This window comes from Anomaloglossus baeobatrachus, chromosome 3, assembly GCF_048569485.1.
Source record: "Anomaloglossus baeobatrachus isolate aAnoBae1 chromosome 3, aAnoBae1.hap1, whole genome shotgun sequence".
In the NCBI taxonomy this organism is placed as follows: domain Eukaryota; kingdom Metazoa; phylum Chordata; class Amphibia; order Anura; family Aromobatidae; genus Anomaloglossus; species Anomaloglossus baeobatrachus.
The window spans coordinates 408,347,874-408,372,872 of NC_134355.1; the positions used below are offsets into that span (position 1 = coordinate 408,347,874).

General features: G+C 42.1%; 1 protein-coding gene across 2 annotated transcripts in view; it reads right to left on the reverse strand.

Annotated features, from left to right (window-relative positions):
• MLIP (muscular LMNA interacting protein) overlaps window positions 1–24,999 on the reverse strand; it is a 551,953-nt gene that overhangs the window by 264,460 nt on the left and 262,494 nt on the right. For both annotated transcript variants that reach the window (XM_075340299.1, XM_075340300.1), the window contains exons 4-6: window positions 14,292–14,669; window positions 7,742–9,148; window positions 5,255–5,326 (exon numbers count right to left, since the gene is read on the reverse strand). In XM_075340299.1, the coding sequence (XP_075196414.1) occupies window positions 5,255–5,326; window positions 7,742–9,148; window positions 14,292–14,669 (1,857 nt within the window). The remainder of the gene's footprint in view (window positions 1–5,254; window positions 5,327–7,741; window positions 9,149–14,291; window positions 14,670–24,999) is intronic.

Below are 24,999 nucleotides of genomic sequence, written 5' to 3' on the forward strand. Positions count from 1 at the left end.
GAAATGCTTAACAAAAAAATGTGAAACAATTGAAAATATGTCTTCTATTCTAGGTTCCTCAAAGTAGCCACCTTTTGCTTTGATTACTGCTTTGCAAACTCTTTGCATTGTCTTCATGACCTTCAAGAGGTAGATACCGGAAATGGTTTTCACTTCACAGGTGTGCCCTGTCAGGTTTAATAAGTGTGATTTCTTGTCTTATAATTGGAGTTGGGACCATCAGTTGTGTTGTGCAGAAGTCTGGTGGATACACAGCTGTACTACTGAATAGTTTGTTATAATTTGTATTATGGCAAGAAAAAAGCAGCTAAGTAAAGAAAAACAAGTGGCCATCATTACTTTAAGAAATGAAGGTCAGTCAGTCCAAAAAAATTGGGAAAACTTTGAAAGTGTCCTCAAGTGCAGTGGCAAAAACCATCAAACGCTACAAAGAAACTGGCTTACATGAGGACCGCCCCAGGAAAGGAAGACCAAGAGTCACCTCTGCTGTGGAGGATAAGTTTATCCAAGTCACCAGCCTCAGAAATTGCAGGTTAACAGCAGCTCAGATTAGAGACCAGGTCAATGCCACACAGAGTTCTAGCAGCAGACACACCTCTAGAAAAACTGTTAAGAGGAGACTTTGTGCCGCAGGCCTTCATGGTAACATAGCTGCTAGGAAACCACTGCTAAGAACAGGCAACAAGCAGAAGAGACTTGTTTGGGCTAAAGAATGCAAGGAATGGACATTAAACCAGTGGAAATTTGTGCTTTGGTCTGATGAGTCCAAATTTGAGATCTTTGGATCCAACCACCGTGTCTTTGTGCGACGCAGAAAATGTGAACGGATAGACTCTATATGCCTGGTTCCCATCGTGAAGCATGGAGGAGGAGGTGTTATGGTGTGGGGGTGCTTTGCTCGTGGCACTGTTGTGGATTTATTCAAAATTGAAAGCATACCAAACCAGCATGGCTACCACAGCATCTTGCAGCGGCATGCTATTCTCTCCGGTTTGCGTTTAGTTGGACCATCATTTATTTTCAACAGGACCATGACTCCAAACTTGACTAAAAAGGAGAGTGATGGGGTGCTACGCCAGATGACCTGGCCTCCACAGTCACCTCACCTGAACCCAATCGAGATTGTTGGGGGTGAGTTGGACCGCAGAGTGAAGGCAAAAGGGCCAACAAGTGGTAAGCATCTCTGGGAACTCCTTCAAGACTATTGGAAGACCATTTCCGGTGACTACTTCTTGAAGCTCATCAAGAGAATGCCAAGAGTGTGCAAAGCAGTAATCAAAGCAAAAGGTGGCTACTTTAAAGAACCTAGAATATAAGACATATTTTCAGTTGTTTCACACTTTTTTGGTGGTGGTCTGTTATCATTCCTATTTTTTATAAACACAAACATTTTCTTCCATGCTCATCACAAGGTAATTGTTGGTATTTTCTATGGTTTAGTAAGATTGCTGATGCCACTAATCTCAAATTATGATGAATTGCTTTCTTGTATGTGCTATTTGTGGATTGATACCAATTGCAGCTTCAAGTCCCCTAAAGTAACTAATCAATACAGTGAAAAGTTTAAAAAATTGTAACAATATACGGAAAAAAAGATAGTTCAAGTCACCCTAATTTGCCCCACTAAGATAAAACAATTAACAAAACAACACAGATTTGATATTATTGCATTAAAAATGTCCGATCTATCAAAATATAAAATAAATAAATCCGTTTGGTAAACGGCGTAACAATAAAAAAAATTTTTTTGCAACATTATAATAAAACTCAATAGCAGGCTATCAAAACATTGCATCTACCCCAAAATGGCATCAGTAGAAATGACAACTCAGAGCACAAAAAATAAGCCACCACAGGTCCAGATATCAAAAAATTAAAACTTTACGGGTATCAGAAAATAGCAACAAAAGCTAAATTCTTTTTTTACAAATATCCAAATGTTTATTCACAGATTATATTTTAAAAAAAACTACATATGCTTGTTATCTTCAACTCATACTGACCTAGGGAATCATACTGCAAAGTCACTTTTACAATATAGTTAACATTATAAATAAAAAGCCCCAAAAAAATTGGGGTATTGTACTTTATTTGCAATTTAAATTCAATTGCAATTTTTTGGGCATTTTCCTGTACGCAATTTCGTAAAATGAAAGGTGTTTTTCAAAAGTACAACTTTTTCTGTTTTCTGACTGCAGTGGACATATTCTACATGATTACTACAGTCAATCACTGCCCTCATCACACTGCTGACGCCAATGCTTGAATTATTTTGCAACGCGGGATATCACCTCTTCAGTCATGTGAACAAAAAGACCAGCAGAGAGGGATGGGGAATTGTAGAGGAATTCAGAAATGTAGAGGAATGGAGAAATATAGAGCAAAGGGGAATTGTAGAGGAATGGGGAAATGTAGAGGAATGGAGAAATTTAGAGAAATAGGGAAATGTAGAAATTTAGAAAAATGGGAAAATATAGAGCAATGCAGTAATGTAGAGTAAAGGTGAAATGTAGAGAAATGGGGAAATGTAGAGGAATGGAGAAATGTAAAGAAATTTGTGAAATGTAGAGGAATGCAGCAATGTAGAGGAAAGGGAAATTGTAGAGGAATGGGGAAGTGTAAAGTAAGGGAAAATGTAGAGGAATGGAGAAATGTACAGAAATAGGGAAATGTAGAGGAATGGGAAAATGTAGTGGAATGAAAAAATGTAGAGAAATAGGAGAAATGTAGAGGAATGTAGAAATGTAGAGGAATGAGGAATTGTAGAGATATGGGGAATTATAGAGGAATGGAGAATTATAGAGGAATGGAGAGCTGTAGAGGAATGGGGAAATGTAGAGGATGGAGAATTATAGAGGATTGGGAATTGTAGAGGAATAGGGAATTGTAGAGGAATAGGGAATTGTAGAGGAATGGGGAAATGTAAAGGAATGGGGAAATATAGAGGAATGAATAAATGCAGAGGAATGGAGAAATTTAGAGGAATGGAGAAATATAGGGGAATGGAAAAATGTAGAGGAATGGGGAAATATAGAGGAATGGAGAAATGCAGAGCAATGGAGAAATGTAGAGGAACGGGAAAATGGTGAGGAATGGGGAAATATTGAGGAATGAGGAAATGTAAAGAAATGGGGAAATGTAGAGGAATGGGAAAATGTAGAAGAATGTAACAATGTAGAAAAATGGGGAAATGTAGAGGAATGCAGCAATGTAGAGGAATGAGGAAATGTAAAGAAATGGGGAAATGTAGAATAATGGGGTAATGTAGAAGAATGGGGAAATATAGAGGAATGGGAAAATGTAGAGGAATGAGAAAATGTAGAGGAATGGAGAAATGTAGAGAAATGCAGGAATGTAGAGGAATGGAGAAATGTAGAGGAATGGGGAAATGTAGAGGAATGAGGAAATGATGAGGAATGGGTAAATGTAGAGAATGAGGAAATGTAGAGGAATAGAGAAATGTAGAGGAATAGAAAAATGTAGAGGAATGGGGAATTGTAGAGCAATAGCAATAGCAATAAGTAGTAATATTCAAGCTCAGCTAATGTCGTAAGTGAAGCACCACAGTCATCTGTACTAGGACCATTGCTGTTTAATCATATTATTAATTACAGTATGTAAAATTTAGAATTCATTATTTTTTCTCTATATTAAATTATTTTACCATTACAGTACAACCTATATAAACTGTATAAATGGGAAGCAAAAGGAGTGATGAGATTAACAGTGGATGAAAATGTGAGTGGTCATACATTTTGGGATAAACAAAAAAGTTATTTTTACACTGAATAGATCTCTAGAGGAAAGTATTGCTTAAGTCCTCTATAAAATAATAATTAGGTTATTCATTCTAAGGCCGAAGTCACATTTACGAATGACTCGCGCAAGTCTTGCATTGCATCACCCGCCACGGCCTGATGCTCTCCGGACACAATACACGCAGCCGACCTGTTCCTATCAGGAGAATGTGTGACGATGCCGGGTGATGCGATGAGAGACTCGTGTGAGTCACGCGTGAGTCACTGGCAAGTGTGACTTTGGCCTAAAAAGCAAGCGGAAAAATGTGCCATCCTTAGGGTATATGGACACTGTGTTTTTAAGGAGTCTTCTGGAGATAGTCCACTCTAAAGATTGCCTGAAAAATAATTTAAAAAAAAACTTTTAAAAAGACTCTTACACTTCATTTTTATTGTAGAATGACTTCCTAATCATATAGTTGGGCTTTTGCATATTATTCTTCCACTTCAGGCTTTGAAAAATACCTCATAGGAGAAAATAAAGAGCATGACACATTTTTTAAGGATCTTCTGATGGAAAATGCTCCAAAGTAGGCACAGAGAAAAGTAAATATGCTTCAGGATAAAACTGTAAAAACGTATGAAAAATTCTTCAATACACTTCTGTAAATTAAAAATTGTTCAAAACAATTTAAAAAGAAGGAAAATTTCATCAAATGTTTCCCACTAAAAACTTTTTCATAAATTCAGTGTCCACATAAATTTACATTTAAATAAAATACAATTTATCAGAAAGTTTGGAAGCATTTGTTTTCGCAAGTGAAAGATGATGGGGCATGCTGATACAGGGTACGCTAATAGGTGTAAAGGGCACTTTACACGCTTCGATATTGGTACCGACACAGACTCCTTTCCTTTCACACGGACTTCTTTCTAAGGGGGCGGTTTGTGCGGTGTCACAGTGACATCACACGGCAGCCGTCCAATAGAAGCAGAGGGGCAGAGATGAGCGGGTGGAACATCCCGCCCACCTCCTTCCTTCCTCATTGCCGGTGGACGCAGGTAAGGAGATGTTCGTTGTTCCTGCAGTGTCACACATAGTGATGTGCGGTGCCGCAGGAACGACGAACAACCAGCGGCATGCACCACCAACGATATTATGAAAAGGAGCGACGTGTCAATGATCAACGATTTTTTCTGTTTTTGCGATCGTTGATCATCGCTCTTAGGTGTCACACGCTGCGTCAGTAATGACGTGACCCCGACGATATATCGTTAGCGATGTCGCAGCGTGTATTGCACCCTTAAGTGTGGACAGACTAAAGAACATGTTAGAGATCTTTCTTGTATAACAATATACAAGTTACAGTTACAATCTATGGATTTGCTGCACAGTCAGAATGGATTACTACATACATTTACTACATAGCATATGCAGCTAAGATTTTCATATATAAAAGCCTGCATATGTATAGTATAAAGTACAAATATTTCACTACCAGAAATTGATCACTCACCTTTTGATCCAGAAGTAATGTATTTGTTGGAATAGCAGCAAAAGATTTGTAGCTTGACTTGATTTTGTATAACTAAAAGTCACAAAACAGCAGATTATTTTATTGAGAGCCAAACTGTACTTTTTGCATATATATTAGGTATGGAGTTTTTATTATATGATCATTATCTGTGCTCTGATGTTCAAGAATGATATATTTCATAATAAATCGATTACATTCACACATTTCATTTATATGTCTATCTCACTTAGCTTGCTAAAGGGAACCTGTCATGTAAAAAAAAGCTATTTACCTTCAGATATGGGGTTAATCTGCATGTTTATAGTCTTTTAAAGTACACAGTGAGCCAAGACTGTAAGCACATTCCGGTGCTGACTGACAGCTGGCTTTACAATGTATCAGTGCTATATAACCTATAAGAAAATAACTAAACACAAAAAAATATAAAAATATATAAAGTTTGTAGACAATTTGAATAAAATATGGCACATTAAAGAATAGGGACATAAGTGCAAAAAAAAGCACCACAACGACGGCACAGTAGGGGGGCAACAAGGGACAGCAAATTAGAAATATATAAATATAAATATATTATCATCTCATTTATATCCCCTGGTATGACACAATTTTGGTATTAATATATCAGTGCTGAGCTGGCTGTCAGTCAGTGCCAGGGTGTGGTTACTGGTACCACACATATTAACCCCACAACAGGGGGTTAATAGGGCTATTTTAATGACAGGTTTGGTATAAATCTAGCAAAACACAGTTTCTGCAGTTTACCTATTAAATGAAGTATTCTCAGATTATCATGTTTTCTGTTGCTACTGAATCAGCACAAGAAATATTTGATATAGTTACATGAGATGAGTGGACCCATGGATGTTCACCGGGTTTGGCCTGACCTTAGTTAAAAGTTTGTTTCGGGACCTAGATTTGACCTGAACTTGTTCCCAGCCCCTGAATCCCATATAAAGGAAATCAACGGGAACCCGAACTTACGGGCTCAACTCGAGTAACGACTATACTTGAAGTCAATGATTGGACAGTTCGGTTATACACATACAGCCAGCCATAAACATAGCATTTCTAGAGGAGGGAGAGCAGGGGTTTTTTCACACACTTTTCAAAAAAGTTGTTTTTACCCACAGTGAGAGCCATTCAAAGACTGCAAAGAGCTCGTACATGGCAAAGAATTAAGTGTACCTTAGCACCCCGATGCTCGATAAAGTGGTTAGCATACGAACAGCAAGCACACTTGGACACAGACTTTTTTAAAAGATCATGTTCGGGTTCAAACCCAGGACAGCCAGAGCTTGGTATGAAAACCGACCTTCAAAGTTTAGGTTCACTCATCACTAATAGTTACACTTAGTGTGTGATTTTCAATTTTATATTCATATATAGTAAAAATAAATAAAAGAATAATGCAATAGTTAACATTTGGGTGTATTTTTTTTACAAAAATTACACCTAATAATACTTACTTAAATGAGCTAAATTATTGGAAACAATGATTTAAATAATGATGTCATAATTCAAATAATGATTTTCAATAATATTGCTCTATTGTTTCTGTTAAAGAACCAACTAATACATGCTTAACATGCACCTAAGGCTAGGCAAAATATAAGACTATAGGTCTAGCATTTACAATTTATCATGATTAAGGGTTTTGTTAGCACTGAAAATCCAATATGACATTTTGGTCAATGTAGACTTTCGTTAAACAAGTAAAGATTGGCAGCCGTCATCTTGGATAATGAGCTGAAAGTGAAAGTTTATCGACTATCATAGCTTATTTATTATCACTGAAATATTTTATATTTTTCAGGTATATTTTATAAGCCAGTGTGGGTGTTTAGGACACTCCTTTTATTTTAGGACAGTGTTTTAACTCTTTTTGTCCTGCTCACCCTAACATTTCTACTTTCATTTACAAATGTGAAACATTAATTCTTCATTATGGCAATAGCTTGATGATAACATTATTTCTATAGATGAAAAAATGATAATGATTATTAAATGCTAATATCTATATGTGCCACTTATAGCTGGCCTCAAAGGAATAGTTTCCCCCTTACATTGTATGATCTATGGCAATGCAAACATAGGACATACATGCAATTGTTAATGCAATGTTAAATGTGTCATTAAGGGCCCCTTCACACATCCAGGTCCCTGGTACGTGTGACGTCTGTTTTCACACATACCAGAGACATGGGCACACACAGACCCATTAAAATCAATGGGTTTGCGCACACGTGCGTGTTTTCCCATGGACCGTCTATCCATTTGGAGCATACATATGCCTGTGTGCTCCATACATAGACATGTCCACTTTTCTCCGGCAGCACGGGTGTCACACGGACCGAACGGACTGCACACTGATGTGAAATGAGTGTGTTTTGAATGGACGTGTGAAAGAGGCCTAACAAAAAGTTAGTTTGCTTTTATGCATGCAAAATACTTAAAAATATTCTATACCTTTTTATTTTCAAGGTCAGAAACCGGAGACAATGACGTTCTTGATGGCAGTTCACATGATCTTGACAGGACTGATCTTGACTGTGCCGAAATGTTAGTAGATAATGGGCAAAGAGGTGAATTTTTTTCTGAAACCTCTGAACTAACAGTCTGAGCTAATGAGCTTTGATTCAGTGGTTGGCATGTGTCCGGATCTATGTCCATATTTTCACTACATATTAGGGCTGATTGGGTTTGAAGAAGAGAATGCTTTTTTCCAATATCCATAGAGGAATTAGACATTACATGGTATGGAAATGAAATCTCACTTGAAGCAAGAGAAGTTGATCTAAAATGATCCCTTGGTGATGGATGACTTTTTATTTCACTTTTCTTTTCATCAGGTAAGTGATGAAGTGACTGATCAAAGTGAAACGGAAAAGGAAACAATGTAACTCTTTTGGATTTACCAAGAACAGAATATTTTTTAATTGGGGAATATGGTAGTCTGCTTATTGGAGGTTTTTCACTGAAGGATAAGATATGTTCCCTACTAGTGGTGGGTGATGTGATTGACCTATGATGCAGTTGAAAAGATGGTGATTTAGATCTTTTCTGAGCAAGAGGACTGTCACTTGGTTTAACATGAATTGAGTCTGGCGAAAGTGTCCTATTTGGACTTTGGTGGAATGGAAATTCACCATATAAGATATTAGCCTCAGATGCTGATGGCAAAATTTCAGCTTTTCTTTGAAAATGTATAGTTTTGGACTCTTTTGGATAGTTAAGTGAAAAACAGGATTGAGCTTTTCTAGGGGGATCTGGAATTACAGACAACTTCTTAATGGCAGAAGGCGTAGGGGAAGTTGTCATAGGCTCAGACCGATAATGATAATCAGGAGAAATTGTTCTTTTCGAACTTGATCGTTTTGATTTTAGTAAGGAAGTTAAAAATGAAAGTCGAGATGAAGCAGGTGAAGTAGCATCTGGTTTTGGAATTGAACATGTGCTTTCATTCATGCTACATATTGTGGAAGAAGATCCAAAGAAAGAATAGCTCAAAGGGCTAGGGCTACGGCAAAGTGGATATTTTGTAACATGAATAGGAAGAGGTGACAATACATTTGACCGTCCGCTCTGGTTTGTATGTGTAGTTTTGTACTCTAATATTTCTAAATCAGTTGGAGAATACAAGCATCTTTTGGTATATAAACACAATGGAGATTCTCTAGTCAAAGTGTGTAATGAATTAGAATGTATTGATTCAGAAGGTGTATGAATAGTGTCGTCAACTGCACTCTTAAGTTTATCTACAGTTACTGGTTCAGAAGAAATTACTTCTTCGCTACATATTAGGATCTTTCTATCTGGGTATGAGACATTTGATAATTCAAGAGAATTCGAGTCCAAGCCAGCAGAACAAATTTGCTAAAGAGAGAAAAAAGAGAATTAAAACAATGGAAGAATTGAAAACAGTCCATTCTTCAATGCTATTGTCACATCGTTATTTCTTAATAAACAGAAATTATTCAACTTTACTAAGATGTTTTGCGATTCTTACAAGTATAATTTTCTATCTTTTTGATAGATGTTGTTTATGTGCTATTTTATTTGCAACAACAAAATTGTGTTTCAATGAATGATATATATGACATTTTAGGTTTCACACCACTATATTCATATAATGAGCCAATGTAGAACAGCAAAAGTAAATTGAAAAAATAAATAAAATAAAATTAATTTATAAAGTAATGGGTAACTGGTAACAAAACATTATTTTTTGCATTTAAAAATCTACTACACTTTCAGTTTAATTTTTTTTTAGTAAAAAAAGTATGTTTTGTGTTCCTGCATCCATAAAAGTCAATATTTCAAAGAATAAAATTATTTAGCCCACAGTAAATGCGGTAAAAAATAAAAACTCCCAAATTGCCACTAATGACAATTTAAAGTTGTAGTTTTTACTAAATGACAAAAACAATTTTTTTTTTGCATTTTTTTAAACCAGTAAAGTATAAAAAAAAGCTATGTAAGTTGCCACTGCTCTTGTTGCACTATAGGATAAATAGCAAAAGAACCACCAGTTGGTGTTTCTACGGGGACAATGCTCACAAATTAGATTAGTGAATAGCACCAGTGAGGAATTAAATATAAAACTTAGCTTTTAATCTTAATCATTAAAATTGTGCAATATATTAAAAAAATACACTTAGGATCACCCTGCGGGTAGCCAAAGGTCTGTATTCCCACACCGTGTCAGGGTACCTTTGGGCAAATGCCATTAGGGGATAAGAACCATGTGTGTTGGGGATAATAGGATCAAGCTGTCTGTATGCAAAGTAGTACAGGGGATTAAGGACTGTGGTCCTGCTACCAGCATATGATATATATGTAGTATTGGATATACCAATCCCACAGACACTAACAGCAAATATCCGACACACAGATAAAGCAATAATAAGGAAGGGTCTCACCCATTTAGATGATCTTCCAATGCTTTACACAGCAATTTCTTATTGGAGGGGTCACAGCGGGGCTTGATATCTGGGCTTGATGTAACTTGCCTTAAACCCCCTTGACTCCCGTGCTTACAAGGACAGTCCACATCTGAACCTATGTCTTTGTACACAGATGCCCGACATGCCTCCCGACGCGTTTTGTCCCAAATAGTGACTCCTCAGGGGACCAAGCATGAAAGAAGATGTAGAGGGCCAAAAATGGTGTGGCACCTGCAGGGTCCATACACCAAATGCTGCAAACCCATTTGGTGTATGATCCCTGCAGGTGCCACACCATTTTTGGCCCTCTACATCTTCTTTCATGCTTGGTCCCCTGAGGAGTCACTGTTTGTGACGAAACACGTCGGGAGGCATGTGGGGCATCTGTGTACAAGGACATAGGTTCAGATGTGGACTGTCCTTGTAAGGACCGCAATTCGTCGGATTGTGACTGATGGTAAAAAACTGATGTGTGAAAGAGTCCTAATTCTCCAGATGCAGAAGCACAAATCTTTGACCTTTACTCAAAATTAATAGGTATCATCTATATTGTAACAAACTACAAACCACAAGATACAGTATATTGTAAAAGCTAATCCTCTAAATGTGAACATTGAGTGTTTCCATTCACTAAATGCAAGCAGATTTTATGCTCAAAGTAAATTAGAAAGGTTCACAGCTTTTCATTAGGCAATGAATATTTAAGTGATTCCTAACCATATTATGATGAGAAGCACATTACATTTTTATGACCCATGTCTTCTTGCTTTTCTAACTGCATAAGGCTCGGTCTATGAGTAGATAAAGAATTCTTTATTCTTGTCCAGCTCTGTATCCTGGCTCTGATTTGGTATTATTTGTATATGATTCTCTGAGGTCTAACGCATAAGAATGGTACTGTGAAAATAAAGACATGAAATCTGGATGATTTAGCTGCATCTAGTGCAGTGGTACCTCGCTTAACGAGTAACCCACTTAACGAGAATTTCGCTTAACAATCAAAGCTTTCTGTAAATTTGTAACCCGCTTTACGAGAAAGCTTTGCTGTACGAGCGAAATCCTCACTGCACACACTTCCGGTTCCGTCCATGCACCGCGCTCTAACCCGCATTTGCAATCTACACAAACACACACCTGTACGCACAAACACACACAAACACACACGCACGCACACACATACAGTATTATGCTCACCTTACCTTCCGTTCCCCCGCCGGGCTTATGGTTCTTGTAGTTCCCGGGTACATTGCGGTGAACTACAAGTACCATGAGGTCGGCGGTGGAACGGAAGGTAAGGTGAGCATATATTATGTGTACTTCCGTTTCATCGCCGGCCTCCTGGGTCCTGTAGTGCGCCGCGCTGCTCTGCTCCACTCCAGGCATCGGCATCCATATCAACGAAGCAGGTACTTCCTGGTTCCTGTCGCCGCTTGTCAAAGGCAGTGCGCTGGCCAATCAGAGGCTAGCGGCTCTGCCTTTGACATCAGCGCTCTGGTAAGAAGTTCCGCCCTCGAAGTTATGGTTACCTGATACACGGCCCGCAGCGGAGAACAGCATGTCCCAGGAGACCGGCGATGGAACGGAAGGTAAGGTGAGCATATAATATGTGCATGTGCGTGTGCATGTGTGTTTGTGTGTGTTTGTACATGTTTGTGTGCATTTGTGCATGTGTGGAATGATAGACTAGGGAACCAGGATGGGACATTTAACACATTGTGGAACGAATTGTCAGCATTGCAATGATTTCCTATGGGAAATCTTGCTCTGCTGAATGAGTAACTTGATTAACAAGCACAGTCCCAGAATGAATTGTTCTCGTTAAGCAAAGTTCCACTGTATTTATTACTTAAAAAAGGATTGTTTGACCTTCGTAATGAGATGATATATTCTCTGCATAAGTCATTGATATGAGAATGTTGGATGTCTGACATCTAAGCCCCCACAAAGCAGCTGTTCTCAGAGACTGGATATTAGCACTTCTGGTGCTAAATACCACACCTACATAAACTGTGTAATGTCTTCTGATGGGTATTGCAGATCACTGACAGACCGAGACAGAAAAGGACCCTTGTGGAAGAAGAAGACATGGGTCCCTTTGCAGCCCATGAGATTATAAAAATGCAAGATTGCACTTGTATTCTTTTATTATAGCCTCCTAATGAACCATGTATAACGGAAAAATGCATCGAGGCATGTAACTGTGATCCTCTTTTAAGCTACTGTAAAGTCTTCCAGAGGACCTGTACTCTCTGATGGGGACCGAACTTTCATCTAAACTGCTCACCATTTCCATCTATGGCTATGTGTCGCCCAGGGTTATGGGGTACTCGGTCCCGGGCAGTGTATAACTGGGGAATGTCACTTTGGTGGCCATTGCCCGGTTCCGTGCCCTGGGTGCTTTTTAATGGGGAGTATTTACAAGGTAGGTTAAAGTCATTGGTGTGACGCCACATACGGGTTGCGATTAAGATAGTGGAACCGCCCCTGCTGAGTTGGTTATCCCCAGGGCCGGTGGTAATGGCAGCTGTGGTGGTAGGCCTCCGCAGGTAGGGCTGAGCCTGGGAGTTATATGATGTAGACTTTCGCCAAAGAACGGAGGACACACCTTGATTTGTAATTTAACAGTCTTTACTCACAGTTGGGCCCTTGGACGGCTGGTTCAGGTCCCTGTACTTCTAGTGCCTATTTGATGACTCAGTTGCTCTGTCCCTGGCACCCTCAGTGTGGTTGGGTCCCGGTAGCTTGGAGCTGATTTAGGGCCTGACGGTCCTTTTGGCAGTCTCCTCGTCCGTACGGTGGGCAGTGTGAACCCTGTAGGGCTAGTCTGTGGTCCCGAACCCTGATCCTATCATTACTGCTGATGCCCTGGGGATCTGTTGGTCAGTGAGGTCCGTGAAGGTCCCCTCACTGTGCAGGTATTTGCCAGGCCACGTGAAACTTACGCCTGACTTAGGGCCATGTGCCCCATCGGTGATCTGGTCCCAGTGGTACTCAGGTGTACTTACCCTCATGACCACTCTCCTGTGCCCCAGGTCACCGTTACATGACCCAGCTTTAGGCACGACTCTACTGCTTGACTCTCTACTCTTGACTGCCCACAGTCCCTTCCCACCAGGCTGTCTAGTCCCTTGGACTGGCTCCGCCCTCTAGTTGGCCATCCCCTTTGGGTCTGATTAGCCACTTACCCCTAGTGTGGAATGGAAACTGGGGTTTTCGGGTGTGCAGATGTCACTGGCACTGGTATTCCATGTCCCTGGGGGTAGGCCCTGCATCTTGGTGAGGATGCATTGCCTAGTAGTGCCCTGAATGGTTCAGGGGTGCTACAGCCATTTTACTCTGTAAATATACACTATCGTGAAGGACAATTTTTAATCTGGAAGCTAAGTGTTTATGCTGAAGGTTCCGTCTATATATTTCCTATTGGAGAAATTGTCTGTCCTATCTATAAGATGCCTTATATTTTTTATTCCCTTCCCTAGTCGCCCCTCCCATCCTACCCCCTCCTTTGATGTGTGAGTTAGGTAGAGTTAGCCGTTGTGTTGGGGGTGCCACCTGATTGGGAAAATTTCCTCTATGTCTAGATAGACCTAATTGGGTAAGGGACCAAGGCACCTTATATTTTTTCAGGGAAGATTATCACTCCTTTGGTTTACTTGGCCAGTATGACAATTTTTTGTACTTTGTTGTTATTTATGTATCTTGATGTTATGTGAATTTAATAAACTTTGTATATTTTATTGGGAATCACTTTGATTCATATATATTAACTATTCCCTAAGTTTTTCTTTGGTGCTGAATATCAAACCACCACCAGTCTGATCTTGTCTACCTATTCTAGAAATAGGTCATCAATATAACAATAGTGGAACAAACCTTTACGTTTTTTCAATATTTTTAGCATTTTCATTCATATTTTCTCCTATGTTGAACATAGAAAAAATAGTACATGCTGAATTTGATTTATATTTGCCAGGGAATCACACAGACTTTATATTTTGTACAATGCTCCAAAGAATATATCACATCAGATGGTAAAATATATAATATTGTTAAATAAATTTTGTTTAATGTACCTGTGATTCTCGATCACTAACACTTCGGCCGTCCTCTTGAGATTCCGTGACATACATTTCATTAGCCTTTCTTTCTATTGGAGTTACTTTTGGCTGTTCCATTGTTGCTTGTTGAAGAGTTTCTCTGAATTCATATTTTGTTTCCTTAAAGGGCAGAGTCTCAGAATTTTTGGCAATTATTTCATCATCATCTGAATCCATCACGACAACAAATTCTGCTATGAAAAGGTCATGATGATTTATGTTCTCCGGTTCATTTGAAGCAAATTCTTTCTGTAAAGATGTTTCTTGAGATGTTGGTTTGTGAACTGTGTTATAAATAGTTTGAGGTGATTCATGCATGGTTTTCTCTATAAATTTTTCATGGATGTCTTCAGGCTAGGGGGAGACATATAATAAAACAAACAACTTTCAGCTGGTAACAAAAAAAGGGATACAAAGTCGATTTTCACAACTTTTCCTAATGAAAATATCTAATTCCAGTTATTTTTGCTAATCAGTTGTCAATGTATGATATTGAAAATAGTATGAATAAGAGATACAAAACAGTTTGGCACAGATGCTTTTTCTTGATACTTTTTATGGTAATAGACTCCACTCCAATTACAAATTACTGTCCATATAAATACAGCATCATTCTTATCGATAGACTAGGGGCTTCATGATCATGGTTGCAAAGGGTACAACTGCGACTGGGCATAGGCGAGAAGGGGACTGCCAACACTGGTGCCTATTGCAGCTGCATGTATGTCTGAAGATACACATTCAGTTGAAGTGTATTACAGTGCAATGAACTGTAATACACTACACACCGATGGCCAACAAGAGGCTGGCAGCTGATTTCGGTGAATCTGTCACAGGCAGCATATTGCAGTGATGCCATATCTGCTAGTGGATGGGAAGCCAAAGTCTGCTGCCGACATCTCCAATGGTTATGGAGGATGTCCCACATCATGGGAGCAGGAGAATGTAAGAAGAATGATTAATTTTTTCAAATGTGTTGTAAGAGAGCCACAGAGTGGGGAACATCATAATAGAGTGGGGCCGAGGATGGAGGACATTTCTTACAGCATGCAGCCAAGTTAGGGGAAAATTTACAGGACATAGCCCAGAACAATACACTAATGAGTAGAGATGAGCGAACCAGTCGTGGTTCGGCTCGAGGTCGGTTCGCCGAACGGAGCTCCCGTTCGAGTTCGGTTTGTCGAACGTTCGACGAACCGAACTCGAACTGCATAGGAAACAATGGCAGGCAATCACAAACACATAAAAACACCTAGAAAACACCCTTAAAGGTGTCCAAAAGGTGATAAACAACTCACAACACAACACAAACACATGGGAAAGTGACAAGGACATATACTCATGCGAAAACAAAACAGCTGGACAAGGAAAAAGAGGAGGAGACACAGATATATGAGTATATGCAAGGAAACATCGATGCCATTACTGTGCAACTTGAGCCCTGCTCATTTTAGGCTTCCAATCTGGATAAATTGCCTGAGCTTGCCACGTACGCCTTGGGGATCTTGTCGTGTCCTGCAGCCAGTGTTCTCTCGGAATCTGTCTTCAGTGCTGCTGGGGGTCTGCTGGCAGATAAGCACACGTGTCTGTCCACTGACAATGTGGATATGGCTCTCAGAGGACTTTTCTTCCCCTGGGTCAGCCAGGGGAGGCGAAAGGCACGCGTATTTTTGATAGTGCTTCATGCAAAGCATCTTTTTCTTTTTCAAAAGGGGGGTCAACTGATGCCAGTCAAGTGGGGTGTGTGTGGCCCAATTAGTGGCAACGAGGGAGACTGTGGTTGGAGTCCCCTCGCTGTGTTTCTAAAAGAACCAAGATGAACAAGTCATGGCTCTCAGAGGACTTTTCTTCCCCTGGGTCATCCAGGGGATGGGAAAGGCACGCGTATTTTTGAGAGTGCTTCATGCAAAGCATCTTTTTCTTTTTCAAAAGGGGGGTCAACTGATGCCAGTCAAGTGGAGTGTGTGTGGCCCAATTAGTGGCAACGAGGGAGACTGTGGTTGGAGTCCCCTCGCTGTGTTTCTAAAATAACCAAGATGAACAAGTCATGGCTCTCAGAGGACTTTTCTTCCCCTGGGTCATCCAGGGGACGGGAAAGGCATGCGTATTTTTGAGAGTGCTTCATGCAAAGCATCTTTTTCTTTTTCAAAAGGGGGGTCAACTGATTCCAGTCAAGTGGGGGGGGTGGCCCAATTAGTGGCAACGAGGGAGACTGTGGTTGGAGTACCCTCGCTGTGTTTCTAAAAGAACCAAGATGAACAAGTCATGGCTCTCAGAGGACTTTTCTTCCCCTGGGTCATCCAGGGGACGGGAAAGGCATGCGTATTTTTGAGAGTGCTTCATGCAAAGCATCTTTTTCTTTTTCAAAAGGGGGGTCAACTGTAGCCAGTCAAGTGGGGTGTGTGTGGCCCAATTAGTGGCAACGAGGGAGACTGTGGTTGGAGTCCCCTCGCTGTGTTTCTAAAAGAACCAAGATGAACAAGTCATGGCTCTCAGAGGACTTTTCTTCCCCTGGGTCATTCAGGGGATGGGAAAGGCACACGTATTTTTGAGAGTGCTTCATGCAAAGCATCTTTTTCTTTTTCAAAAGGGGGGTCAACTGATGCCAGTCAAGTGGGGTGTGTGTGGCCCAATTAGTGGCAACGAGGGAGACTGTGGTTGGAGTCCCCTCGCTGTGTTTCTAAAAGAACCAAGATGAACAAGTCATGGCTCTCAGAGGACTTTTCTTCCCCTGGGTCATCCAGGGGACGGGAAAGGCACGCGTATTTTTGAGAGTGCTTCATGCAAAGCATCTTTTTCTTTTTCAAAAGGGGGATCAACTGTAGCCAGTCAAGTGGGGTGTGTGTGGCCCAATTAGTGGCAACGAGGGAGACTGTGGTTGGAGTCCCCTCGCTGTGTTTCTAAAAGAACCAAGATGAACAAGTCATGGCTCTCAGAGGACTTTTCTTCCCCTGGGTCATTCAGGGGACGGGAAAGGCACACGTATTTTTGAGAGTGCTTCATGCAAAGCATCTTTTTCTTTTTCAAAAGGGGGGTCAACTGATGCCAGTCAAGTGGGGTGTGTGTGGCCCAATTAGTGGCAACGAGGGAGACTGTGGTTGGAGTCCCCTCGCTGTGTTTCTAAAAGAACCAAGATGAACAAGTCATGGCTCTCAGAGGACTTTTCTTCCCCTGGGTCATCCAGGGGACGGGAAAGGCACGCGTATTTTTGAGAGTGCTTCATGCAAAGCATCTTTTTCTTTTTCAAAAGGGGGGTCAACTGTTAATAGTCAAGTGGGGTGTGTGTGGCCCAATTAGTGGCAACGAGGGAGACTGTGGTTGGAGTCCCCTCGCTGTGTTTTACATGATTTTCGAAGGGCATGACATGCCTAAGAGGTTGAGTTTCATCATCTGCAACTTGTTGGCAACAGAAAGGCTGCTTTTACACCCTTTTGAGATCGAGGATTTTCGAGACCTTATGCCCATTGCAGTGACCCAAGAGCCGATGGCCAGTCGTCACTCCTTCTCCAAGAAAGGCGTGCCCGCGCTACCATAGCAGGTCGCACACAACCTCACCGATTCCTTGAGAAACTCTGTGTGTGACAGGGTGCATTTCACCACAGATACTTGGACCAGTAAGCATGGACAGGAGAGTTACATGTTGCTGACTGGGCACTGGGTAACTATGGTGAGAGATGGAGAAGGGTTTGCTGTAAAAGTCTTGCCGTCCACACGACTTGTGTGTCAATCCTTCATCTGTATGTACAAGTTCCTCCACTGCTTCTGCCTCCTCAACCTCGTGTGGGTCCTCCACCTCGGCCCAAACCCTGTGTGGTCAGGCCACCCGCGTTATAACTGCGCCCAAGGAATCCCACACACCTCCTTACTATGCTGGCAGCAGAGCTCAAGGCCATCAGGCGGTCAAATGTTTACTTTGAAATGTAGGGGAAATGTGAGACACCGCTGAGGAATTGTGGACGGTTAGCTCTAGAGAGTGAGACCGAGTTTCATCAATGGTTGTCTCCACTCAACCAGCAGCCAGGGAAGGTCGGGTGCGACAATGATGCAAACCAGTCTGCGACCCTTCTTCAGGGCAATGTGGCACACGTGCCTTGTATGGCTCACGTGTTGAATCTGGTTGACCAGCAATTTTTAAAGCACTATCCCGGCCTACATGGCCTTCTGCAGAGGGCACGGTGTAACGCCTGCCTGGATCGACACACTCAGATGGGCTGTAAAGGATAGGCTAGAGGCAAGCCACTCACCAAGCTGGACACCCAGAACCCTGAAACCCTTTAACTCCTATACAGTGATTTGGAATTACACAGGGCCCAAGTTGATCAATACCTGTGGAAGGCTGCAGTTCCAGAGAATAGTAGTCATGCAGGGTCAAAAACATTAATTGAGGAAAAGGAACAGAATGGTATGGCCAGGACTTAATCAGAAAACAAGCAGAGGTGAAATGCGGATCGGCCAACGAGGTACATAAACAGCAAGCAGGAAAAGTAGTCAGGTAACAAGCACACAAACTCATAAAACTGAACTGGGGGTAACAGTAACAAGAGGTTCATAGCTTTGTCTGGCAGTGGTCTGCAGACAGGAGGGGCCTAAAAAAGGGTGTGGTGTCTTCCCATTGGTTGTAGCTGAATGATGGTACTTCATCTGTGAGATACCCACCACCTACATTCAGCCTCTGGTTCTGTATCTGTCAAGGTAACGCAACCCATTGGGTGACCATAACCTGCGTCCACCTGCGCCGCAGGCATCGACTCCTTTCCCATCATCAGCACTATGCACGAAAGGAACACGTTGTCACCTGGCGACCGGAGTACAAATTGATTGAGTGGACTACGTTGGTAACTTAACAGCCGTGTGCGGCAATGATGCAAACCTGTCTGCGGCCCTTCGTCAGGGCAATGTGACACACGTGCCTTGTATGGCTCACGTGTTGAATCTGATTCTCCAGCAATTTTTAAAATACCATCCCGGACTACATGGCCTTGTGCAGCGGGCACGCTGCTATGTGCTCACTTTCATCTTTCGCACCCAGCAACTCAACAACTTTCATCGCTCCTGAAGTCTTAGGGTCTGGCGGTTAAACACCTGAAATGCGATGTTCCGACACGCAGGAATTTGAATCTGCACATGTTTCAGCGTCTGTGGCAGCACCGCAGAGCCCTGCTGAAATATGGTATGACGTATACCCTGGGCTAACTTGATCCAGAGGTGGTGCAGATCACGCTGCTGGAGTGGTGTCAGATCAAGGACCTATGCACCCTTCTACACAGTTTACAAATATCAACGAAGATCTTTAGCACTGGCGATGCCATTCTCAGCGTGACAATTCTGGTCATCTACAAGATGGAGCACACTGTATGTATTATTCGGAGTCAGGTGTTGGTCCAAGAGGAAGGGGAGGAAGTACAGGAGGAGTCATATGCAGAAGGGATAATAAGGTCTACAAGGTCCAGACGGTGAGCGGCACCTAGGCGGAAGTCAAGGGACAGTGGGGGAGAGGGATTAACAAGGGCGCATAGTATCAGCAAAAATTGTTGAGGAAGGTGCAGGAGCCCATGAAGAAATGGAGGACGAACTGGCGATGGGCATGGAAGACTCAGCAGATGAGTGAGAGCTTGCTCACATTTCGGTTGTGCGAGGTTGGGGGAAGAGGGCAGAGGAAGGAGGCACGATTCTCACCTCTCTGCCACCAACACACCAAGGACTTGGTCCTCCTGGATGCACAAGACACATGAGCGCCTTCTTGCTGCACTACCTACAACATGACCCTCGGATTGTACGAATTCGAAGTAATGCTAACTACTGGGTTGCCACACTGTTAGATCCCCGGTACAAGACAAAATTTGGCGAAAAAATTCCAGCCATAGAAAGGGACGCACGCATACAGGAGTATCTGCAGAAGGTGGTACAGATTCTTAGATCTGCTTTTCCAGTAAACACCAGTGCTGCACAGAGTGAATCTCAACGCTTTGTCATGGATAGGAGGAAATGGGCTTTTACTTGTCCAAATCTGAGGCACCGAGGGCTGGCTGCTGGGCTGAGACGGCGTTGAGTATGGTGTCCCTGCAGAGTTGCACTTTTGGTCATATACCAAATGAGTTGAAAAAGGACAAATGCTGGTGGAAAGGGGAAGAGGTGTGTTGGAAAGGGGAAAAAAGTTTTTGTCCGTGGGTTTGGTGGTTAAGCAAAAGTAACATTTGATGAAGAAACACCATCTGTTACAGTGGGACTGGCAGATTTGGATAAGGTGGTATACTATGTTACCGGTATATAACGAAAATTAATAAGAAAAGAAAGAGAAAGGTATATATCCCCATCAGCAGTCAATGTCCACCGTGCTCCCAGATGGAAAAGGAGAGGTTGGCAACTGGAAGGTTAGGTGGAGGATACAGATCTGTGTGGCTATGAAACTAATAGTTGCCTGAACCGAGTTAGACGCCACTCGGATCTTGAGACTGGGAGCCCTGTTAGCGTCACAGGGTCCACACGCCCACCCAGCCCAGGAACTCCCTGTTAACATCACAGGGGCCATTCAGTACGCTGACCGTGTGCATTGGGGCCACACCTGTGGACAGCAGGCGCATCAGCAGCAGCAGGCCTGTTAATGCCACTGGGCTGCACAAGCAGGACTTGTAGGACAGGAGCTGGTCTTAACCGTTCTGCGTTACCAACTGTGGTGGCGGCCTGCATCGACGCCCTATCCCTGCCTACCTCTGGCCTAAAGTCGCAATAGGTTCAACACATGGAGGTGGGCTCTTTTGGAGCATAATAGAAGACTGCGCACCTCCTTGTTGGCTCCAGCCCCTTTTATAACCTGGGTCCGCCCCAAACCAGGGTGGACCACAATGCACCTCCTGGAGACAAAAGCAGAGTGACATGTCATGAGTGGCATAACTAGCGTCCTATTTGGAACCGCAACTTCAATAATGACCTCATGGCTGCCACGACACAAACACCTCACCAGTCATTGTCTGACCATCAATAATGAGGTGACAAGTCATAGGGGCGGGCCTCTGCAAGCCATTTGGGAGTGGCCTGGCCACATCGTCAGGACACCTGATGCCCTGTGGTCTATATGGGCCCCACCACATCAGGGGCAGGGCCAAAGAGTTCATTACTGGACCTAGTTTCTGATGCAGTAAGTGCCTGAGCATGGTCAGTTGCATGAAATAGAGTCTCTGAAAAAAGACTATCAGCTTTAGCATGGTGTCTCGGCACAAAACAGGACTTAGACCCGGCACGGAATGCAAGTACCTGTGCAAAGAGGCTTTTCACACTAAGTGTGGGAGCATGCGCTGTATCCCGAAATGAAGACTTAGCGTCAGGAATGGCACAGTCAGGCTGAGCATACTCACTAGGCGAAACACTGTAGTTAGGCTGCAGCTGGGGTAAATCGGCACACGCATGCGCACTAGCTGCCTCTCCACACATACACGTGGAGGAGAAATTGCTCTTCGGGTGTGGACTTGGAGAGCTAAAGAAAGCCTCACTTTCTATCCCTCCGAATTATCAAATGCAGCAATGAATTCCCTGAGTTTGCTATAACATTAGCGTAGCAAAATGTGCATGAGGGTGTCCTGCACAGGTGCTAGAAATCGCTTGGCACCAGTGGGACAATAATGGAATACAACATCCAGTTCTATGATGCCACTAAATGGCAGTATTTTTTGCTATCATTACAGCTTATTAAAAACAGAGCGGGAGGGTGTCATGCAGAGGTGCTGTAAATAGCTTGGCACCTGTGGGGCACAAATGGAGTACAACAGCCACTTCTTGTATGCCACTAAGTTGCAGCAGTTTTTGCTAGTATAATGGCTTAGTTATAATGAGTTGGATTGTGCAATGCAGGCAGACGTGCTGCAAATATCTTTGCACTAGTGGGACGATACAGAGGTCCAACAGCCACGTTTAGGATGCCACTAAGTTCACTCAGTGTTTGCTAGTATAATGGCTTAGTTATAATGAGTTTGAGTGTGCAATGCAAGCAGACGTGCTGCAAATATCTGTGCACTACTGGGACTATACAGAAGTCCAATAGCCACGTTTAGGATGACACTAGGTTCACTCAGTGTTTGCTAGTATAATGGCTGAGTAACAATGAGTTTGAGTGTGTAATGCAGTCAGACGTGCTGCAAATATCTGTGCACCACTGGGACTATACAGAAGTCCAATATTTAGGATGCCACTAGGTTCACTCAGTGTTTGCTAGAATAATGGCTTAGTAACAATGAGTTTGAGTGTGCAATGCAGGCAGACGTGCTGCAAATATCTGTGCACTACTGGGATTATACAGAAGTCCAATAGCCACGTTTAGGATGCCACTAAGTTCACTCAGTGTTTGCTAGTATAATGGCTTAGTAACAATGAGTTGGAGTGTGCAAAGGGCAAGAGGGTACAGTGGCTGGGTTGTGGGTCAGTGTAGAGGAAAGGAAGCCTGCCTTTCTATCCCTCCTAATGGGGAAATGCAGCGAGGAAATCCCTGACCTTAGCTACACAGACGCTGTCATCTTGTGTAGCTGTTAAACTCTGTTTTCAGGACCTGTCACCTATGGCTCTGACCCTGCCGGTATGAGCCCTTAAAAGGACTGATAGAAAGTGCTATCCCTATGCTGTCCAGCGCTGTGTATAGAGCGTACACAGCAGTATCGGCGATAGGAGCTGCGCCAGTGATGTCTGACACCAAGGACGCAGAAGAGATAATGGCGTCCGGACGGGCAGATACTCGTTTTTATAATGCAGGGACATGTGACATGGACATCCTATCACACATGCCGTTGCTTCTCTGGCTAAAAGTCCACTTAGCTGTGTGTGTATCTGGGATTGGCTGACATGCTGGCCCGCCCCACTACACGTGCGCGCTTAGGGAAGGAAGACAAGGGAAAAAAAAAAAAATGGCGATCGCCATTATACATACAGCAGTGATCTGAATGCGCTGTTCCCGCACACTATACACTGAAATGTCATAATAGTGTGAGTCACAGAGTGACTTACACTATTACAGTGGAAAGCCAGCTAGGAATTAGCTGTTTTTTTTGCTGCTAGAACCGTTCTCGAACGTATCTAGAACTATCGAGCTTTTGCAAAAAAGCTCGAGTTCTAGTTCGATCTAGAACAGCTCCCAAAATCACTCGAGCCGTGAACTGGAGAACCACGAACCACGAACCGCGCTCAACTCTACTAATGAGCAAAAGTTACCATTTTTAACTTTTGACTTTCAGGCTACAGATCTCACCATTCACTACAGTTTCGAATGTGAGACTACCGTAATTTTATAGACAATCATCTTGGCTATCCCATACATACATTTGAATAGCAACTAATTAGGAAAATATTAGTTATGCAGATTCTTCTCATGCCACTGCATTGGTACGGTTTTGTTCCTGGTGGTGAAAAAAATCTTTTTTTTCTATATACTACAAATTACAACCTGTTCTCTCATTGTTTAATAGCTCTGTTTGTTAGCAGGTTGACTCGCAAGTGAAAAGTCACAGGTTCAGTTTATCAGCTTGATTTGCAAGCAAAAAGTCACAGGTTCTAATCAAGGAGCAGCCATGAAGAAGATATCCCAAAAAAAGAGAAACAGCTCATCGATAGAGGTCTCTTAGCCAAGAAGATTGCAAAACTGCAACTTGTGAGTACCATGATGGTTGGAAGAATATGAAATTGAGTCCATGCATCCATTGAAAAGCAAAGAGGTAGACATCCAGGCAAAATATTGGCATCAACAAGTCAGCTCATAACAAGATTTATCAGTTCTGGTATGAGAAACAAGACAGTGGAGTTGGCACGTAATAGTGAGATCACAGACGTCCATTCAAGCATTGTGTAATACACTTTACACAATTCTGTAATGATGGCCCGAAAAAAAGTGAAGAAGCTTCGACTTCAATATTGTCATTAGAAGCGTTATCTTCAGTTTGCAAATAAGTACGAAAAGTGGACAGTAGAAGATTGGAAACAAGTGTTTTGAAGCAGTGAGCACAAAGTCAATAGACTAAGTTGTAATGGGTGAAAATGGGTCTGAAAAAAAACCAATGGAAAAAGGGGCTAATAGATTGAAAAATAGAAGGAACTGTTAAGTTGGGGGACGAAGTTTAATGATATGGGGTTGTTTCACAACCAAAGGTGTTGGATACTTGATTAGCATCATTGGTGGTCCCAATGCTGAGCTGTATGTGAGCATTCTACAAGATAACTTACTTCGTATATTTGCGTGCCATGGGTATGAAAGAGAACATAGTGTTCCTGCAGTACAACGACACAAAAGCATATGTCAAGATTGAGGAAGAAATAGTTCAATGACAATGAAGTGTAGGTGCTGGAATGGCCCACAGAGTCCCCAGACCTCAACCTAATTGAAAACTTGTAGGTAGAATTTAAAAAAAAAAAGCTTTATGCATACCAAGTGAGTCGACCAGTATGCACCATTATTGGGAATGTGTAGAGGAGCTTTGGGACCAGATTTCAGTCGAGACATGCTTGTATTTGATTTAGAGCAGGCCCAAAAGGATTCAGGCCGTGTTGAAAGCCAGTAGTGAATTGACAAAGTACTAACAAACTAATACAAATTTAAATTTAGATTTTTTTTTGGAGCAAAGCAGTAACAATGCAGTGACAGAACGAGAATCTGTATAACTAATCATATGCTAATTAGTTGCAAGTCAAATGTATGTAGATAGTCAGGATG